Here is a 16,240-nt window from a genome sequence, read left to right as displayed (position 1 = left end):
ATTAAGAGTCCCAAACATACCAGAGGTTCTTTGGGCATGGGTATTTCAAGTGATTGCAGATTTGCTATGCGAATTCAAGAACATCTAACTCATCCAGAATGTGGCATCCATGGTGTGATTTATTTTCTTTTAAAATAGAAGCTATTACCCAAATGTGGCTTCCAAGAAAATACAAAGACGTTTGAAACCAGTTTGGAATGTTGGAATGTTGGTGGTGATGACTCAGAACCTCGTCCCCCTCCCTTTGCTCCTTTTCTCTGGCAACCCAACTGGCCCACCCAGCACCAACACCCTTCCTCTCCTTCTGTTCTTTTGGCCTTCTCCTTGCCAACAACTTCTGAAAATATTGAACTATTGTCATGGAGCAAAGTATGCCAAACTGAGTGAATATACACAAAGCAGGTTTTATTCCTAGCCTTTATTGCGAGCCCAGAATGTGCACTTCTGCACTTCCTAGGTTGTCGATTTCAGCTTTGCCTTGTGCGAAACATATGTGGTTTGGAGTCAAGACAACTGATTTTTAATTTTAAAATTAACTTTACAAATTTATAAGCCGCTTCTGAGCAGAAGTTACCAAAGCACTGTAGATAAGAAGCAAGAGGTATAAAGTGACGTCACATCAAGAGGGCATTTATACAACCACTCCACTTGGTGAAATTTGGTTCACCATGATGCTGGACTATCCTAAGCCATAAGAAGAGAGGCAGCTACCTTACACTGAACCAGGAAACTGGTCGGCATAGCTTAATATTGCCTGCACTGACTGGTATTGGCTTTTCAGGATTTCATGCAGGGGTCTCTCTCAGTCCCTCTTGACTATGAGTCCCAGAAGACCTGCTCCCTGACGCGAAGCCACCCTACAGGGGCTTGGGGCAGCGTTAGCAGCCATCGTGCTGCCGCACCCACATGTGAAGGATCCTCCATTCACGGCTACAGCCGCGAGCAGAGGATCCCGGTGCCGGCGGCAAGCCGCTATGTACAGCGCATGTACGGCGCATGCATCATACGTAGCGATGCTGCACATGCACCCTATGTAGCGATGCCCGCCCCGGGTGTCACGACGCCTTCCTTCGCCCCTGCACATGGGCTCAATTTGGAGGAGAGCACCAGCATCGCTTAGGTTCAGCAAATGAAGATCTTTTGAGCATTCTATCCTCAAAGCTCTGTAACTGCCTGCTTGGAAACACTGTTATTTCATTTTTTTTCGAGCAGCTGATTCAGGTGGAAGCCAAAATGTTTTGCAACATAAATAAAAAATACTATGTTTTGTTAATCATAGTACAGTGATACCTCGGGTTAAGGACTTAATTCGTTCCGGAGGTCCGTACTTAACCTGAAACTGTTCTTAACCTGAAGCACCACTTTAGCTAATGGGGCCTCCTGCTGCCACTGCACCGCCTGAGCACGATTTCTGTTCTCATCCTGAAGCAAAGTTCTTAACCTGAAGCACTATTTCTGGGTTAGCGGAGCCTGCAACCTGAAGCGTCTGTAACCTGAAGTGTATGTAACCCGAGGTACCACTGTAATCCATATAATATTTTAGAGATTAGTTGAATGACATGCTTGCATGACATGCTGTTTGATGCTCTCTCTCTCTCTCTCTCTCTCTCTCTCTCTCTGTGTGTGTGTGTGTGTGTAAAATGCACACACACATTTCCATGCAAGAATGTCTGTTATGGACGACTGTGCTGCTCCTGGCGTCTTCTGCAAATATATTTAGGAAGTACTCATTGTGTAAAATACCAAACAATATCTGATGGGATGAAAGAGATTGCTGGCACTTTTGAGCTTCCTCGAGGAAAATATCCCAACGAGGTGATAAAAATAGAAGTGTTAACACAGATGTGGCCCAAAAAAGGAGAAACTTTTTTTAAAAAAACAAACAAACAGCCCACCAAATACAGTCACAAACTCTTCTGGAACAGATCCAGTGGTATGTAGAATGAAAAGCTGCCCATATTACAAGCAGCAAAAGAAATATTATTATTCAACACAAATTATGTTAAAGAAAGCAGGATAAAAGAATGTAATATGTACAGTTAATTATGCTGGGTGAAATAATGGAGACACAAGTTAAGATACCTTTAGTTGAAGGTAGGGATGGCTGAATCTCACAATTTCAGTTTCTCTCAGTTTCTCATTTCTTCAGTCTTAACTTCAATTCTCCACATTTCCACATCAGTTTGCAATTATCATTATTTTTACAAGTCATCACGAAAAGTCATCAGCATTTTAGTGTGAATTTCTCCTAGTATATAAATTTATGTATGCCATTTTCCAGAATATAATGCATTTCATGTTATTTTGTCTAATATGCATTTTTACGTAAACTTTATCCTAATGTGTGCAATTTTGTACACATTACTTTTGCTGGCAAACTACATTGCAAAATTCCTAGACGTGCAAATATCAAAGGATTTCAGAAAATGGTGCAACATTTTCAACCAAGCACAGGGTCCACAGAAACTCTCCTTCATTCATGAAAGCCCTTGGTCACCTGCTAACACCCTCTCTCCATCTAGGCAAGCAAAAGGTGTTATCACAGGTACCACACATTCCAGCCATGCAAAAGCTATCAAGGAGGGTATTGGGAATGACTGGTGATGCTGGGAGCCTGGGAAAAAATGGCATGGGAATTCTGTGGGATGACTAGAAAGACGGGGGGGCACATCCAGTCCTTGAGCCTGAGGTTTTTCTCTCCCCCACTCGAAAAAAACCGAGTAGGTTCTACTCATTTCATCAAACCTGAAAAGATAAATTATTATTTTTGATGCATACATCATTTATTTATTTATTGTTTATTATACAGTATATATTTAATATTTTCACTGTGTGTTATAACGTATACTAGCCATTTGGACATCTGAAAACTATATTAGTTGATTTCTAAACTTAGGTGCATTTGAAGAAACCATTCTTCACACTCCAGACCTCGCTGAGCCTTCCTGTCACTTCTTTTGTACAAAGCTGTAAGCACAATATACTACGTATAAGAAACAAGAGTAAGGAAAGCTACTCTGTGAATTCCAGAAGAAGATTCCAGGAACAGAAGACTAAAAAACAACAACACCCAATTCCCTCCTTTGGTATTATTTCTCTTGTTGTGACTTTTCAAAGAGTTATTAATTGTGCTTTGTTTCATGTGACACTGCGGCTCAAGATTATTTGGTAAAAATAGATGCAAGAGGAAAAGAAAGGTTTGGGCATTTAGATGCTTTCTTGACCACGGCAGTACCATTTCAAGGTTTGTTTTTTCCGTAGGGTTTGTGAGGGGATGTAGATATTTCAGAAGTCAAAAATCCCAGCAAGGTTCAAAGGCTTGAATCAGAATACTATCGTATTTTTAAAGTTACTTTTGAGCCCGCTTCCAGAGTGTTGCTGTTTTGCGGGCAGGATTCAATTATACACTGTCAAATTCAAGTTGCACAGGGAAAGTGGATTTGGGGGTCTTGCGCAACAAACCCACTTCCCCCCAAAAAAAAGAAGCATAAGAGGTTTTGTGGTAAGGAAAATGATTTGAAAATGCACTGGAAAGTGTGGAATAATAATGGCTTCATGTTATGTAACCTTCCCACACATTCTTCCTCTAAGTATCATCTTCCATCCAGATACACGTTTGGAATAGTGATGGGCAAACTAGCCTCTGTTTGATTTGAAATGAGTCACCATTGTCATGGTTTTGAGGCAACTTGAGAAAGCAAAACTCACTTTCCCTACAAGTATTTAATTGTCTTTAGTTGTACTGCTTTAAACTGGCTAAAAATCTGGGCACAGAATTCCTGCTCACACAGACCTAAGACAACATCCCCAAAGGAGGACATTTTAAGGCTCAAAGGGCAGGGGCAGGAAATAAGTTGTGCAACCCCAGAGTTCATCTACCCAAGCTCTAGGGAGTTCCCAAACCAAGCTCATAACATAAAGGATTGCACTGCTATGTTTTCTTGACCTCTATAACTTACAATGAGACATTAGAAAGAGAGGAAAAGATGTATTCGAAGATGCTTCACTGCTTGGTAAAACGGTTGCAATTTTTGAAGAGCCCAAGCTTTTTTCTTATGCTGTCGGTCTCCGGCAGTCCTATAAATGTTTGTTCATATTTAAGTCCCACTGTGCTCAATGGGATTTGTTCCCAGGTTGACGTGCATCAAATTGCATAAGAAGAGCCTAGCTAAAGTCCAGTATTCTGCACTCACAGAAGCTGACCGATGAGAAGTCCACAAGCCGAATGCAACAGAACCTTCCCCACCTGCAGTTTCCAGGAACTGACATTAAGAGACATGTTGCCTCTGACCGCAGAAATAGAAGATTTATGCTATAACAGTCTTTATGCTATAACAGTCCAATTCCTGGAACTAAGCACCATTGAATACAGCTGGGATTTGTCATAGGCCACTGCTATACATCGAAGGCTGTGTCTGACGGTATCATTTGTACCCACATGAGTCAGAAGGAGGAGGTTGTGGTCAGCTTGGCAATTTCTCCGTCACATCATGACTCTCTTCACCTGGGAGACAGCACACCTCCCCGGACATCCTGTTACCACCGCACATTGCTGCCTCTGTCCCCCTCAGAAGGGAGTCACCTATCACCACCACTCTCTTCCTCCTCTGAGGAGTGGCAGGAATTGTTTCGTACGCTGTACCTTCCACAGCCAACTTGGTGTATTCTGAGGTTTGCAACTGCCTTCTGGCCCATAGTCAGAGCCCGGGGTGAGGGCATGGGATCAATTTTGCAGCTTCTTTGTGGTGAGCATCAGAGAAGGCCTGGAGCCTGGGCTCTGCCTGTTAGAAAGCAAACAAACGACTGGAAGACACATAACAGTAGGAGGGCCAGAATGTTGGACTACGATCCAGCACACCAGCACTCCAATCCCCACTAAACCCTGAAGCTCACTGGGCAGTGGCGTAGCATGGGGGGTGCAGGGGGGGCCGGCCACACCGGGCGCAACATCTGGGGGTTAGGGTTAAGGTGCGCAAATCCACGGGTTAGGGGGCGCAAATTACTTGCCTTGCCCCGGGTGCTGACAACCCACGCTACGCCACTGTCACTGGGTGACCTTGGGCCAGTCTCTCTGCTTAATCTACCTCTCAGGGTTGTTGTGGGAGGGGAGAACATGCACACCACCTTGAACTCATTGGGTGGTAAAAGGTAGTAAACAGAATGCAATTAATACATTAAAAGGGGAGCAAAAGAGAACCCAGACTTGCATAAAATTTGCATGTGTCAATTTATACATACAAAGACAAATTTGCAAATCATTCATATAATTTAAATAGAAATACAGTACGGAAAACCAATAATTTTTTAAAATAAAAATTAATTAAAAAAAAACAAAAAACAGCATGTATGCTATTGTTTAATTTCTCTCTGTTTTCTGGCCTGTTAAAATACCTTTGCAACTGCCTCTTAAAATCCCGTGGGTAAATCTGAATAAAATAATCTAAAAACCCAGCAACATTTGTTCTTGCAGCTCTGCTCTGTAAACATCTCTTACTACCCTCAGATCACGTCACTAAAGAGGAAGCACCCTTTGACGGCACTTTTACATGGATAAATGACCTTTGCTTGGAAGATAAACCAAAGATTTATCCCATCAGCAGTGGACAGGTTCCATTCTCAAAACACCACTCTTCCAGGAAACAACATTTCTGGCCATGTCTACATTGTCTGTTGAGAGCCAGATGTGACTTGCTGTCAACAACAACAAAGAGAGGGAAACAAATCCTGCATGGAATGAAATGGGCTTCATGCAGTGACAAAGAGAATAAGAGAGAATTTCATTACCATCCTGTTCATAAAGTGCAGGATATCGTGTGTACATTTAATGCCAGCTTGTCTCTCTGCTGATTCCCATATTTCCCTTGTAAATGGTAAAGTCATTAGAAGCTTATTTAAAAGGACTTCAGTCCTGACCACAATTAGGCTGCTGAAATCCCACTGGAATTAATGGGATTTAAGTAGCGCTCTGCAGCATTTTCAGCCAAGGCAATGGATAAATTTCCTTTGTCACATTCATATTTATCATTATGCGAGGACATATCATACAGATAGTACTCAGCATTACAAAATAATCTGCAAAGAAACAAGAAGGCAGCTAAATCATGCAAACTATCCTGGTTAATGCACATAGGTAAAGGTAAAGGGACCCCTGACCGTTAGGTCCAGTTGTGACCGACTCTAGGGTTGCGGTGCTCATCTCGCTTTATTGGCCGAGGGAGCTGGCATACAGCTTCCGGGTCATGTGGCCAGCATGACTAAGCCACTTCTGGAGAACCAGAGCAGCGCACGGAAATGCCGTTTACCTTCCCGCCAGAGCGGTACCTATTTATCTACTTGCACTTTGACGTGCTTTTAAACTGCTAGGTTGGCAGGAGCGGGGACCGAGAAACGGGAGCTCACCCCGTCGCGGGGATTCGAACCGCTGACCTTCTGATCGGCAAGTCCTAGGCTCAGAGGTTTAACCCACAGCGCCACCCACGTCATATCACATATCAACATTAATAAACAACTGTTTATCAATAAATTACCAACAACCAGCCCAATTTAATTTCATACAGTGGTGATGAAATGGTGCTTCTTAGGGATGCTACTAGCCCAGAGATGGAAAGAAGAAAGAGTCCCTACCAGAGAGGAATGGCAAACTAAGTGGTTAGACTACGTTGAAATGGCAAAACTGACTGGAAAATTCAGAGACCAAGAAGACAAGAAATTCAAGAAAGAATGGGAAAAGTTTATAATTTATTTAGGAGACCACTGTAAGCAGATGAAAACATTAGCAGGATTTTAATCTCACTTGTAATGTAACAAATACTATGGACAATATGTCAAAACAAAATAAAAAAATCCCTTCCAGTAGCACCTTAAAGACCAACTAAGTTAGTTCTTGGTATGAGCTTTTGTGTGCATGCACACTTCTTCAGATACCAAGAACTCATACCAAGAACTAACTTAGTTGGTCTTTAAGGTGCTACTGGAAGAAATTTTTTTATTTTGTTTTGACTATGGCAGACCAACACGGCTACCTATCTGTATATGGACAATATGGATAGACATAGAAACAGTGTCTTGGTGAAAGTCGCTGAAATGTCTGGGGGAAATCTGGACATACCACAGTCCATGTCGAAAATCTATATTTTCGCTAATTCTCTTTAAAATACCTCAAAAAGCTGAACAACTTTGCAAAAAAAAAAAAAAAACACAAACCCCTCAACAACTTTCCCCCTTTAAAAATATGGCAACCCAATTATACACTGCAATCATATAGAGAAGCCCTCCTGACTACCCCCCCCCCCAATATTGTATTTTATGTTCAGTTCCTATGCAAACCAAGGCTTTTTAGCAGGGTGAAACACATCATTCATCCAGAGACAAATTACTAAAGGTAATATATAGTACATGTGAGTTTGAGAGCCCTCTGGTGGACATAAAAAATATTAGGACTTCTGTGGGGAAAAGGTAAACTTCACAGAAGGCTCTGAGGAGCATCTTTCTCCACCATCTCAGTTGCTGCTGCCTCTTTGGCACATTGGCACATGGTGCCTATAGTGTTTCAAAGGCATTTATTTTCATGTGGATGAATCAAATAGCACACAAATCTTTGTGTGGAGGAAGTTTATGCACTTGTGCTGAGATCTGCACAGAGTCCCTTCTCAATCCTGCTAAATGTGCAGCCGGCAGAGATATGAGTCTTTAACGTCAGTGGTCAGGAGCGCTTCAGCCCTGTTTTTGAGTTTCTGCCCTGTTTTTGAGTTTGTTTGAAACCTAAACAACTTACCGGTATCTCGTATTCCTTTGTAAGTTTTTCTTAAAACCGTTTTGTAGAAGCAATACTAGAGTTTTTACAACCGAGTCCTCAATTTCTTGTTACTACCACTTGATTCTCTTAAATAGGGCTATGTTTAAAACTTGTCATTGAGGTTTTCATACCTTTTTTGTAAACTCAGGGAAGCGTTTCAACCCTGCTCTTGAGTTTGCTGGAAATCATTTAAAATCATTTAAGGTTTATAATGTTCTCTTAAATAGGGCTATGTTTAAAACTTGTCATTGAGGCTCTTATACCGTTTTTGTAAACTCAAGGAAGCGTTTCAGCCCTGCTCTTGAGTTTGTTTGATATCACTTAAAATCATTTAAGGTTTATAATTTCTTTATTTCCTTCTGAGGAAACTGATTAGTTCAGTAAAACGAGTTTTGTAGCCGGCATCTCTTTAAGTCTTTGTTAATTCCAGGTTAATTTTTCCTTAATTTTTTTGATTTTTGTTATTTTATTTAATTTTATAGTCGTTTACTTCTCGTTTCAGGGATTTTCACGGCAATTCTTTTGTTTTGTGTAATTTCTTGGTTCCGTGACTGTCTTTTTTTCACTGGCAGAGATATGGGTGGCAGGTCCTGCCTGAGTAGCCCATGTTGCCTCATGCATCCTTTAGATATGGGCGGAGGTTTACCTGACCCCCCCCCCACACACTAAGGACACTGAGAAAGAAGCAAGCCATATATGGGGGTGGGAAGCCTCATTGGTCCAATAGGCCAGATCTTTACCTGCAATATCAAATGGTATCACATGTTTAAAATGAACAGCAATAAGGCTTTAAAAACAGTAGATACATTATCAAAATATAGATCAAATTGACAGATCTTAAAAGCAAATATATGTAATAAAACTACATGTCTGGGTAGGAAAGGTAAAGGGACCCCTGACCATTAGGTCCAGTCGCGGATGACTCTGGGGTTGCGGCACTCCTCTTGCTCTATAGGCCGAGGGAGCTGGCGGTTGTCTGCAGACAGCTTCCAGGTCATGTGGCCAGCATGACTAAGCCGCTTCTGGTGAACCAGAGCAGCACACGGAAATACTGTTTATCTTCCCGCTGGAGTGGTACCTATTTATCTACTTGCACTTGACAGGCTTTCAAACTGCTAGGTTGGCAGGAGCAGGGACCGAGCAACCAGAGCTCACCCCGTCAACAGATCTTAAAAGCAAATATATGTAATAAAACTATGTGTCTGGATAGGCTTGCCTACAAAAAAATAAACGATAAATGAAAAAGTTTTCTAGTAGGTGTCAAAAATACTAAGGTGCCTTTCTCATATCAATAGGCAGGGAGTTCCAGAGGTCAGATGCTTCCACAATAAAAGGTCAATTTCTCACAAATATGGAACTAACATTATCATCTACTCATTTATCACAGTAATATTATAGGTTATAAGAAGAAGTCTGTGGAAGTCCGTTCTTTCTCAAACCTTCTTTTGACTTAGCAGGAAGCAATTGCCTACCCAAAACATTCCACTAGGTTCAATAGTCGTCACCCAGTTTTACACAGCAACCTCAGGTATGATAGGAAATATCAGTAAAGCACTCCTGAGAACACAGGGTAAGCCTGTCTCTCATTCCCTCCCCAATTCATTGGTCATGTTGGTTCATTAAATGACACAAACTTTTCTTGCCTGGAAATGACTGAAACGTTTCTGAGGTCACATTGTGGGTGTTTCAGTTTCTAAATGAACATCTATAAAGAGAAAGAAGAAGAAAACCTCACTGTGTATATATACCAGATACTTTGATGTGGGAGAACACAAAGCAGCAACGATGGGTGTTTTCTTTGACTTGTGGTTCTTCAGTGCCATTTTTCTCTTCAGGATTCCAAGAGGTAAGTGTCCCATTATATGAGAGAGAGAGAGAGAGAGAGAGAGAGAGAGAGAGAGAGAGATTGCAATGTAATGCAATCAAGTGGTTAAGCAAAGCAATCTTGTTTTTGTTCAATCATTTATTCAATAGCTTAAAATATATTAGTTGGATTTCTTGCACACCCTTCATCATCAGGTCCCAGGGTGGGTTGCAAGAATTTAAAAATGCAATATTAAAACCATTTAAAGCAACTGGCAATTGATTTACAACATGTGTGCTCCTTTCAGTATTTACAAAGTAAGGGAACCTGCACACCAGTTTGGTCCACTTGAAGTTGAAAGATGAGCCTGATACTGTACCTTTTTGGCTGAGCTATATCACAGACCTCATCTGGCAGCATTTACTGCTGGGGAAATGCTATCCTTCCCTCTGAGAGCATTGCTGCTCTGTCAAATGCCTCATGTGTGATGGCTATGTAAATGGCTTCAGCTCCCACTGTATTGTGTCTCTGATCAGAAGGGTAAACAGAAGGGCAGCACCTTCCCAATCCCCAGCAGCTAGTATTTAGAATCACAGAACTGTAGAATTGTAGAGTTAGAAGGGACCACAGGGGTCATCTAGTCCAACCCCCACCCCCTGCAATGGAAGAATCTTTCCCCAGCAGGTGGGGCTTGAACCCATAACCCTGAGATTAAGAGCCTTCTACTCTACCAACTGATCTATCTCGGTCAGCTCGTATTACTGCCTCTGATCACACTATGATCATAAAGGCACAGTACAGTGAGTAGGTGGTCTGGCTTCGGGAGAGTCCAAAGGGCCAGATTTGGAGGGCTGAGCTTGACCCCCTGGGCCTGAGACTTGCCACCCCTGATCTAACAATTGGCACCACCCTCAGCTTCTGCTGAGCACAAAGCGAGCACCCAGTAATCTCTGCCTCTCTGTATGCACCTGTCTTCATCCTTTGCAGGAGGTCAGCACAAGGAATGATCCATCAAGCCCACCAGCCACTTACGGCAGCTCACCAAAGGCACACTAAGCCTCTTTTAATACTGCCTGGAATTGCAGAAACAGGAGGCAGGTTGTCAATCACCTGGTTGGGCCACCAGAATAACATGGCCAGGGAGCACTTTTCAGTTTGATGGGCCATCAGTTACACAGGCTTCCTGGAGTGAATTACATTCTTTTCCTTCATTACTCATTTTCCTCTATTATTTTTTCTTCTATTATTATTATTATGGCAGTGTATGCCACCCACTGTGATTATTAGCATGACTAACACCACCACCCCTTTCTCAGATCAATGTGCAGATATAATTGGAGGGAAAGAATCAAAACCACACTCAAGACCTTATATGGCCTTAATCAAGGGAAGGCAGATCTGTGGAGGAACGTTGATCAAACCCAACTGGGTGTTAACAGCAGCCCATTGTCTGTAAGTTTCAAGAAATGTTTCTGTTTCTGTTTTTGGTGGTGGTGGTTCACAAACTTAATACTGCCCATGTAGGGATGCTATCAGATTTGCAATTACCAGCTTAATATCAGAGCACAGCTATCCTTTGGGTGTTGCACATATCTCTAAATCTTGCAATACAGTTCTTGGCTCAAAAAAAAACTAGGAAAATGCATATAAAAATGAATATTGAAGGTTAAAATGTGTATAAAAATGCATATTTCAGAATAAAATACATTGGGGAGCAGATTGGGGTAGAGTACATTCAATTGTTTATTTTGTGCAAAGTAAGTTCAAAAAGGTAAAATTTTGTGTGGTTTTTAATAAAAATGCAGATTGATGCAGAAAGGGAATGGATTTGTAAATGAACATATGTGAAACTGACATACGCTAGTGAACTTTGGACATCCTTTAACTTATCCATATTCTTTATCTTCTTAGGGAGAAAAGTCCCACAGTTGTTCTTGGAGCTCATTCATTTGCTACACATGAGGATACCCAGCAGATATTTAGGGTTGCTAGACAAATTGCTCACCCATGCTATGATGAGACGACAAAAGAACATGACCTTATGCTTCTGCAGGTATATCTCCAAATGGCACATACTTCTAATATAGGTGCTAAGGGAAGCAACCATGTTGTGTCCAGTGTGGTGTAGTGGTTAAGAGCAGTAGACTCGTAATCTGGTGAACCGGGTTCGCGTCCCCGCTCCTCCACATGCAGCTGCTGGGTGACCTTGGGCTAGTCACACTTCTTTGAAGTCTCTCAACCCCACTCACCTCACAGAGTGTTTGTTGTGGGGGAGGAAGGGAAAAGGAGAATGTTAGCCGCTTTGAGACTCCTTCGGGTAGTGATAAAGCAGGATATCAAATCCAAACTCTTCTTCTACTCTTCTTCTTCTTTTCCCTGAGGAGTTTTGGGAGTTTGATGACAGTGACACCCACTGATAACATCATGATAGGTGGACTCCTCACAGCTGCTGCAAGAGGCGCACACTTGGCCAAGCATGATCGCTGAACTGAGCCAGGGTTGGACTAGACGTCCTTCCAGTTCTATGAAATTCTATGATAGTGATATGCCGGTTGCCTTGGCAATGGGGTAACACTGGAGGAGTGAAGTTAAAGACGTAAGGTAGAGAAAAGGAATCATAAAGATTGAGCACAACAGTGCCATTGTCTGGGTGATAGGAAATGCTCCCCCTCCCAACCATAAGCCTGGATGTTCAGAGAGATGGGGAGCGGGTAAGCTGTTAGGCCTGCTGAGATCTATTTACATGCCCAGGAGGCAGAATCTAGGGAGGTTTTCTGGCTAATCTGCCACACTGATTTTAATGGGAGTAGAGCATGACTAATTTCCTCAGATCCAATTAGCAGGGGGTGGCTGTAAGGGAAGATCTGGCAGCATCCAGAGGGGGTTATGGTAAAAAGGTAAAGGTACCCCTGCCCGTACGGGCCAGTCTTGCCAGACTCTGGGGTTGGTGCGCCCATCTCACTCAAGAGGCCAGGGGCCAGCACTGTCCGGAGACACTTCCGGGTCACGTGGCTAGCGCGACATCGCTGCTCTGGCGAGCCAGAGCCGCACACGGAAACGCCGTTTACCTTCCCGCTAGTAAGCGGTCCCTATTTATCTACTTGCACCCGGGGGTGTTTTCGAACTGCTAGGTTGGCAGGCGCTGGGACCAAACGATGGGAGCGCACCCCGCCGCAGGGATTCGAACCACCAACCTTTCGATCAGCAAGCCCTAGGCACTGAGGCTTTTACCCACAGCGCCACCTGCGTCCCATAAAGAACATTAATCCATTCTCCAATTGCACAAGAGAGTGAGGCATATACAAGGTGTTGTTGTTGGCATCTGTCTGTCACAAGAGACCCTGGAGTGCACCAGGTATAGTGACTTATTATTATAGTGGGAAACCTCTAAACCTCCAGATATTGCTGAACTATAACTCCCATCAGCCCTAGAAAGCCTGGCCAAAGGCAAGGAATGATAGAAGTTGTAGTTCAGCAACATCTGGAGGACCAAGTTGTCCACACCCAGATTAGCAAGCAGTTCATTGGAATTGGGGTTGGTCCATTTTCTTACTCAAAGTGATTTTGAGGAGGGCCCCATAAAATTAGCTGCTGACTAGAGAGTTAGTGGAATCAGTATTTTTAGGAGGACCCTGAAGATTTCCCCCCACTCTCCCTTACATTACCTGGTGTAAACTGAGCTACCGATAAAGGTAAAGGTAAAGGAACCCCTGACCATTAGGTCCAGTCGTGGCCGACTCTGGGGTTGCGGTGCTCATCTTGCTTTATTGGCCGAGGGAGCCAGCGTAGAGCTTCCGGGTCATGTGGCCAGCATGACTAAGCCACTTCTGGCGAACCAGAGCAGCACACGGAAACGCTGTTTACCTTCCCGCTGGAGCGGTACCTATTTATCTACTTGCACTTTGACGTGCTTTCGAACTGCTAGGTTGGCAGGAGCAGGGACAGAGCAACGGGAGCTCACCCCGTTGCGGGGATTTGAACCGCCGACCTTCTGATCGGCAAGTCCTAGGCTCTGTGGTTTAACCCACAGCGCCACCCGCGTCCCTTCAGAGCTACCTATATGATGCACTGAATTGCTGATAGCATCCTGAGTTTATCATGGGCTGCTTGGTTATTTCAAAAGTGAAGTCTGGTTGGTGTTCTTTGTTACTGCACAGAACATTGTGAAAACTTCTTCTTTTTTAAAGTGTATTTATAAATTCATTAAACTTTAACTTATTTAACCCACTGTTGCTCACAAAATACGGTTGTGTGGAATGTTTCAAATTGAAGATCAGCACATTTTTTAGCAGTTTTGTTAGTGAGGTAGGTTTGCCTGACTGACCCAGCAAAGAGTTTCATGGCTGAATGGAGCTTCAAACCTAGCTCTCCCTTGTCTTAATCTGACACACTAACCACTACACCACACTGCCTGCTAATAATAAGTGTTGGTTTTCCCTACACACACCCACACCCCACTCTCTCTTCCATCTCTTTTAAGCTTAATGGAACAGCAAAGATTAACAAAGATGTGAGAACCATTAAGCTTACCAAAAAGGGCGATGATCTCAAGGCAGGAACCAAGTGTCAAGTAGCTGGATGGGGAATTACTCAAAACAGACAGAAGAAGCCATCTGATACCCTGCGTGAAGTTGACGTCACCGTCATTGACAGAAAAAAATGCAATGATGGCTATGATCGTTCTGTTGTGACAATGTATATGGTGTGTGCTGGAGACAAGAAGGGAGGAAAGGATGCGTGTGTGGTAAGCTTCTTTATTTACCATTTCTGTCCTCAAATATGAACTCTCTTGTGACTGATACCTTGTTCAGTAGTGTGATACACATAAGGAGGAATTATTAGCTCTGTTTACAGTAGCTCTGTTTACTCAAGACTTTTAAATACAGTGTTTCCTTGGTGAAATTCCCCCAGCTGGGAATTAAATGACTGTCTCGCCAGAGTGGTGCATGCTCTGGTTATCTCCCGCTTGGACTACTGCAATGCACTCTACATGGGGCTACCTTTGAAGGTGACCCAGAAACTGCAATCAATCCAGAATGTGGCAGCTAGACTGGTGACTGGAAGCAGCCGCCGGTCCTGAGAGATCTGCATTGGCTCCCAGTACGTTTCCAAGCACAATTCAAAGTGCTGGTGCTGACCTTTAAAGCCTTAAACGGCCTTGGTCCTGTATACCTGAAGGAGCATCTCCACCCCCATCGTTCTGCCCGGACACTGAGATCCAGCGCCAAGGGCCTTCTGGCAGTTCCCTCATTGCGAGAAGTGAGGTTACAGGGAACCAGACAGAGGGCCTTCTCGGTAGTGGCACCCGCCCTGTGGAACACACTCCCTTCAGATGTGAAGGAAATAAGCAGCTATCCTATCTTTAAAAGACATCTGAAGGCAGCCCTGTTTAGGGAAGTTTTTAATATTTAATGCTGTATTGTTCTTAACATTTGATTGGGAGCCGCCCAGAGTGGCTGGGGAGACTCAGCCAGATGAGCGGGGTATATTATTATTATTATTATTATTATTATTATTATTATTATTAAAATAGCCCAATGAAGATTAGGGTGGAAACAGCAGTTTAGAGAGAAACAGCAATTATTTTGTAGTGCCTTTCCTGCCCTTAAAAACAACAGGCCTGGGCAAGGTCTGAGAAAAATGTTTCTGCAGAGTTTCAGCATAAACTAAAGAAAAGCCAATGCCTAATCAGACCTTGATTTTGTACAGCTATGATGGGCACCTGATTAGCTACCATCACACACAAATAAACACACAAGTCTGCTTAGTAGTTGGTAAGGTGTGGGAGGAGGAAGATGCAGGAGGTTGTCAGAGTTAGGGAGTGATTTATGTGCAGGAGGGTTGCTGAAAAAGAGCAGGGAGGAAGTGTGGACTTGGGGCAAAGGTGAAAATAGGGTTGCAAAGTCAGACTGTGGAATAAAAGAGAGAAGTGGTTTCAGAAATGGGGTTGGGGGGGTGAAAAGCAAGCTGGGGTGGAAAGGGGGTTAATATGGGGGAAGGTAGGGGACTTGGTGAACGGAGCAAGCAGGTTACAGACTCTGCTAACCCAGAAATAGTGCTTCAGGTTAAGAACTTTGCTTCAGAATAAGAACAGAAATTGTGCTCCGGCAGCGCAGCGGCAGCAGGAGGCCCCATTAGCTAAAGTGGTGCTTCAGGTTAAGAACAGTTTCAGGTTAAGAACAGACCTCCGGAACGAATTAAATACTTAACCCGAGGTACCACTGTATAGTGGGAGAACAGTTGAAGGACTGTCCTGTAGGGAAATCATGAATTGCAGGTGTTTAATTTGTCAAAACTCTCCTTTTACTATCATTTTGAGAGTATGAGCAAGGAAAGATATGAATCAGCAACAAGGAATAGTCTTGTCAAGGCTCTCTCTTCATTTTCCCACCAGGGTGACTCGGGTGGTCCTTTGATATGTAACAGGGAACAAAAAGCCATTGTATCCTTTGGTGGAAAATCAGCATGTGGTGATAAACGTCAACCTGGCGTCTATACTCTTCTCACAAAGAAGCATATCTCCTGGATACAAAAGACAATTGGAGGCAACCTGTAGATGGTTGGTTTGATTTTGTGATTCTCTCTCCAGATACTTGTTGATCTGCCTTTAATAAAATCAAATGTAAACAACAACAACAACA

The 16,240-nt window shown here is 43.2% G+C and overlaps 1 protein-coding gene across 1 annotated transcript; it reads left to right on the top strand.

Moving 5' to 3' along the window:
- Positions 1–9,495: 9,495 nt before the first annotated feature.
- On the top strand, positions 9,496–16,240 carry LOC307226349 (granzyme A-like). Its single transcript, XM_079995115.1, has 5 exons — positions 9,496–9,641; positions 10,916–11,051; positions 11,511–11,652; positions 14,080–14,343; positions 15,994–16,240. The coding sequence occupies exons 1-5, from the start codon at positions 9,581–9,583 to the stop codon at positions 16,153–16,155; spliced, it is 765 nt and encodes a 254-aa protein (XP_079851241.1). The 5' UTR covers positions 9,496–9,580; the 3' UTR covers positions 16,156–16,240.

The sequence above is a fragment of the Podarcis cretensis genome, assembly GCF_951804945.1.
Source record: "Podarcis cretensis genome assembly, chromosome: 11".
NCBI classification, from domain to species: Eukaryota; Metazoa; Chordata; class Lepidosauria; order Squamata; family Lacertidae; genus Podarcis; species Podarcis cretensis.
This window is presented reverse-complemented; position numbering and strand designations above follow the sequence as displayed.

Excerpts from the sequence above, each read along its gene's own strand:
- LOC307226349 (XM_079995115.1), top strand. The coding sequence starts at position 9,581 with ATGGGTGTTTTCTTTGACTTGTGGTTCTTCAGTGCCATTTTTCTCTTC. Across the intron at positions 9,642-10,915 it reads TCTCTTCAGGATTCCAAGAG|ATCAATGTGCAGATATAATT; the intron begins GTAAGTGTCCCA and ends CCCCTTTCTCAG. Across the intron at positions 11,052-11,510 it reads TTAACAGCAGCCCATTGTCT|GGAGAAAAGTCCCACAGTTG; the intron begins GTAAGTTTCAAG and ends TTATCTTCTTAG.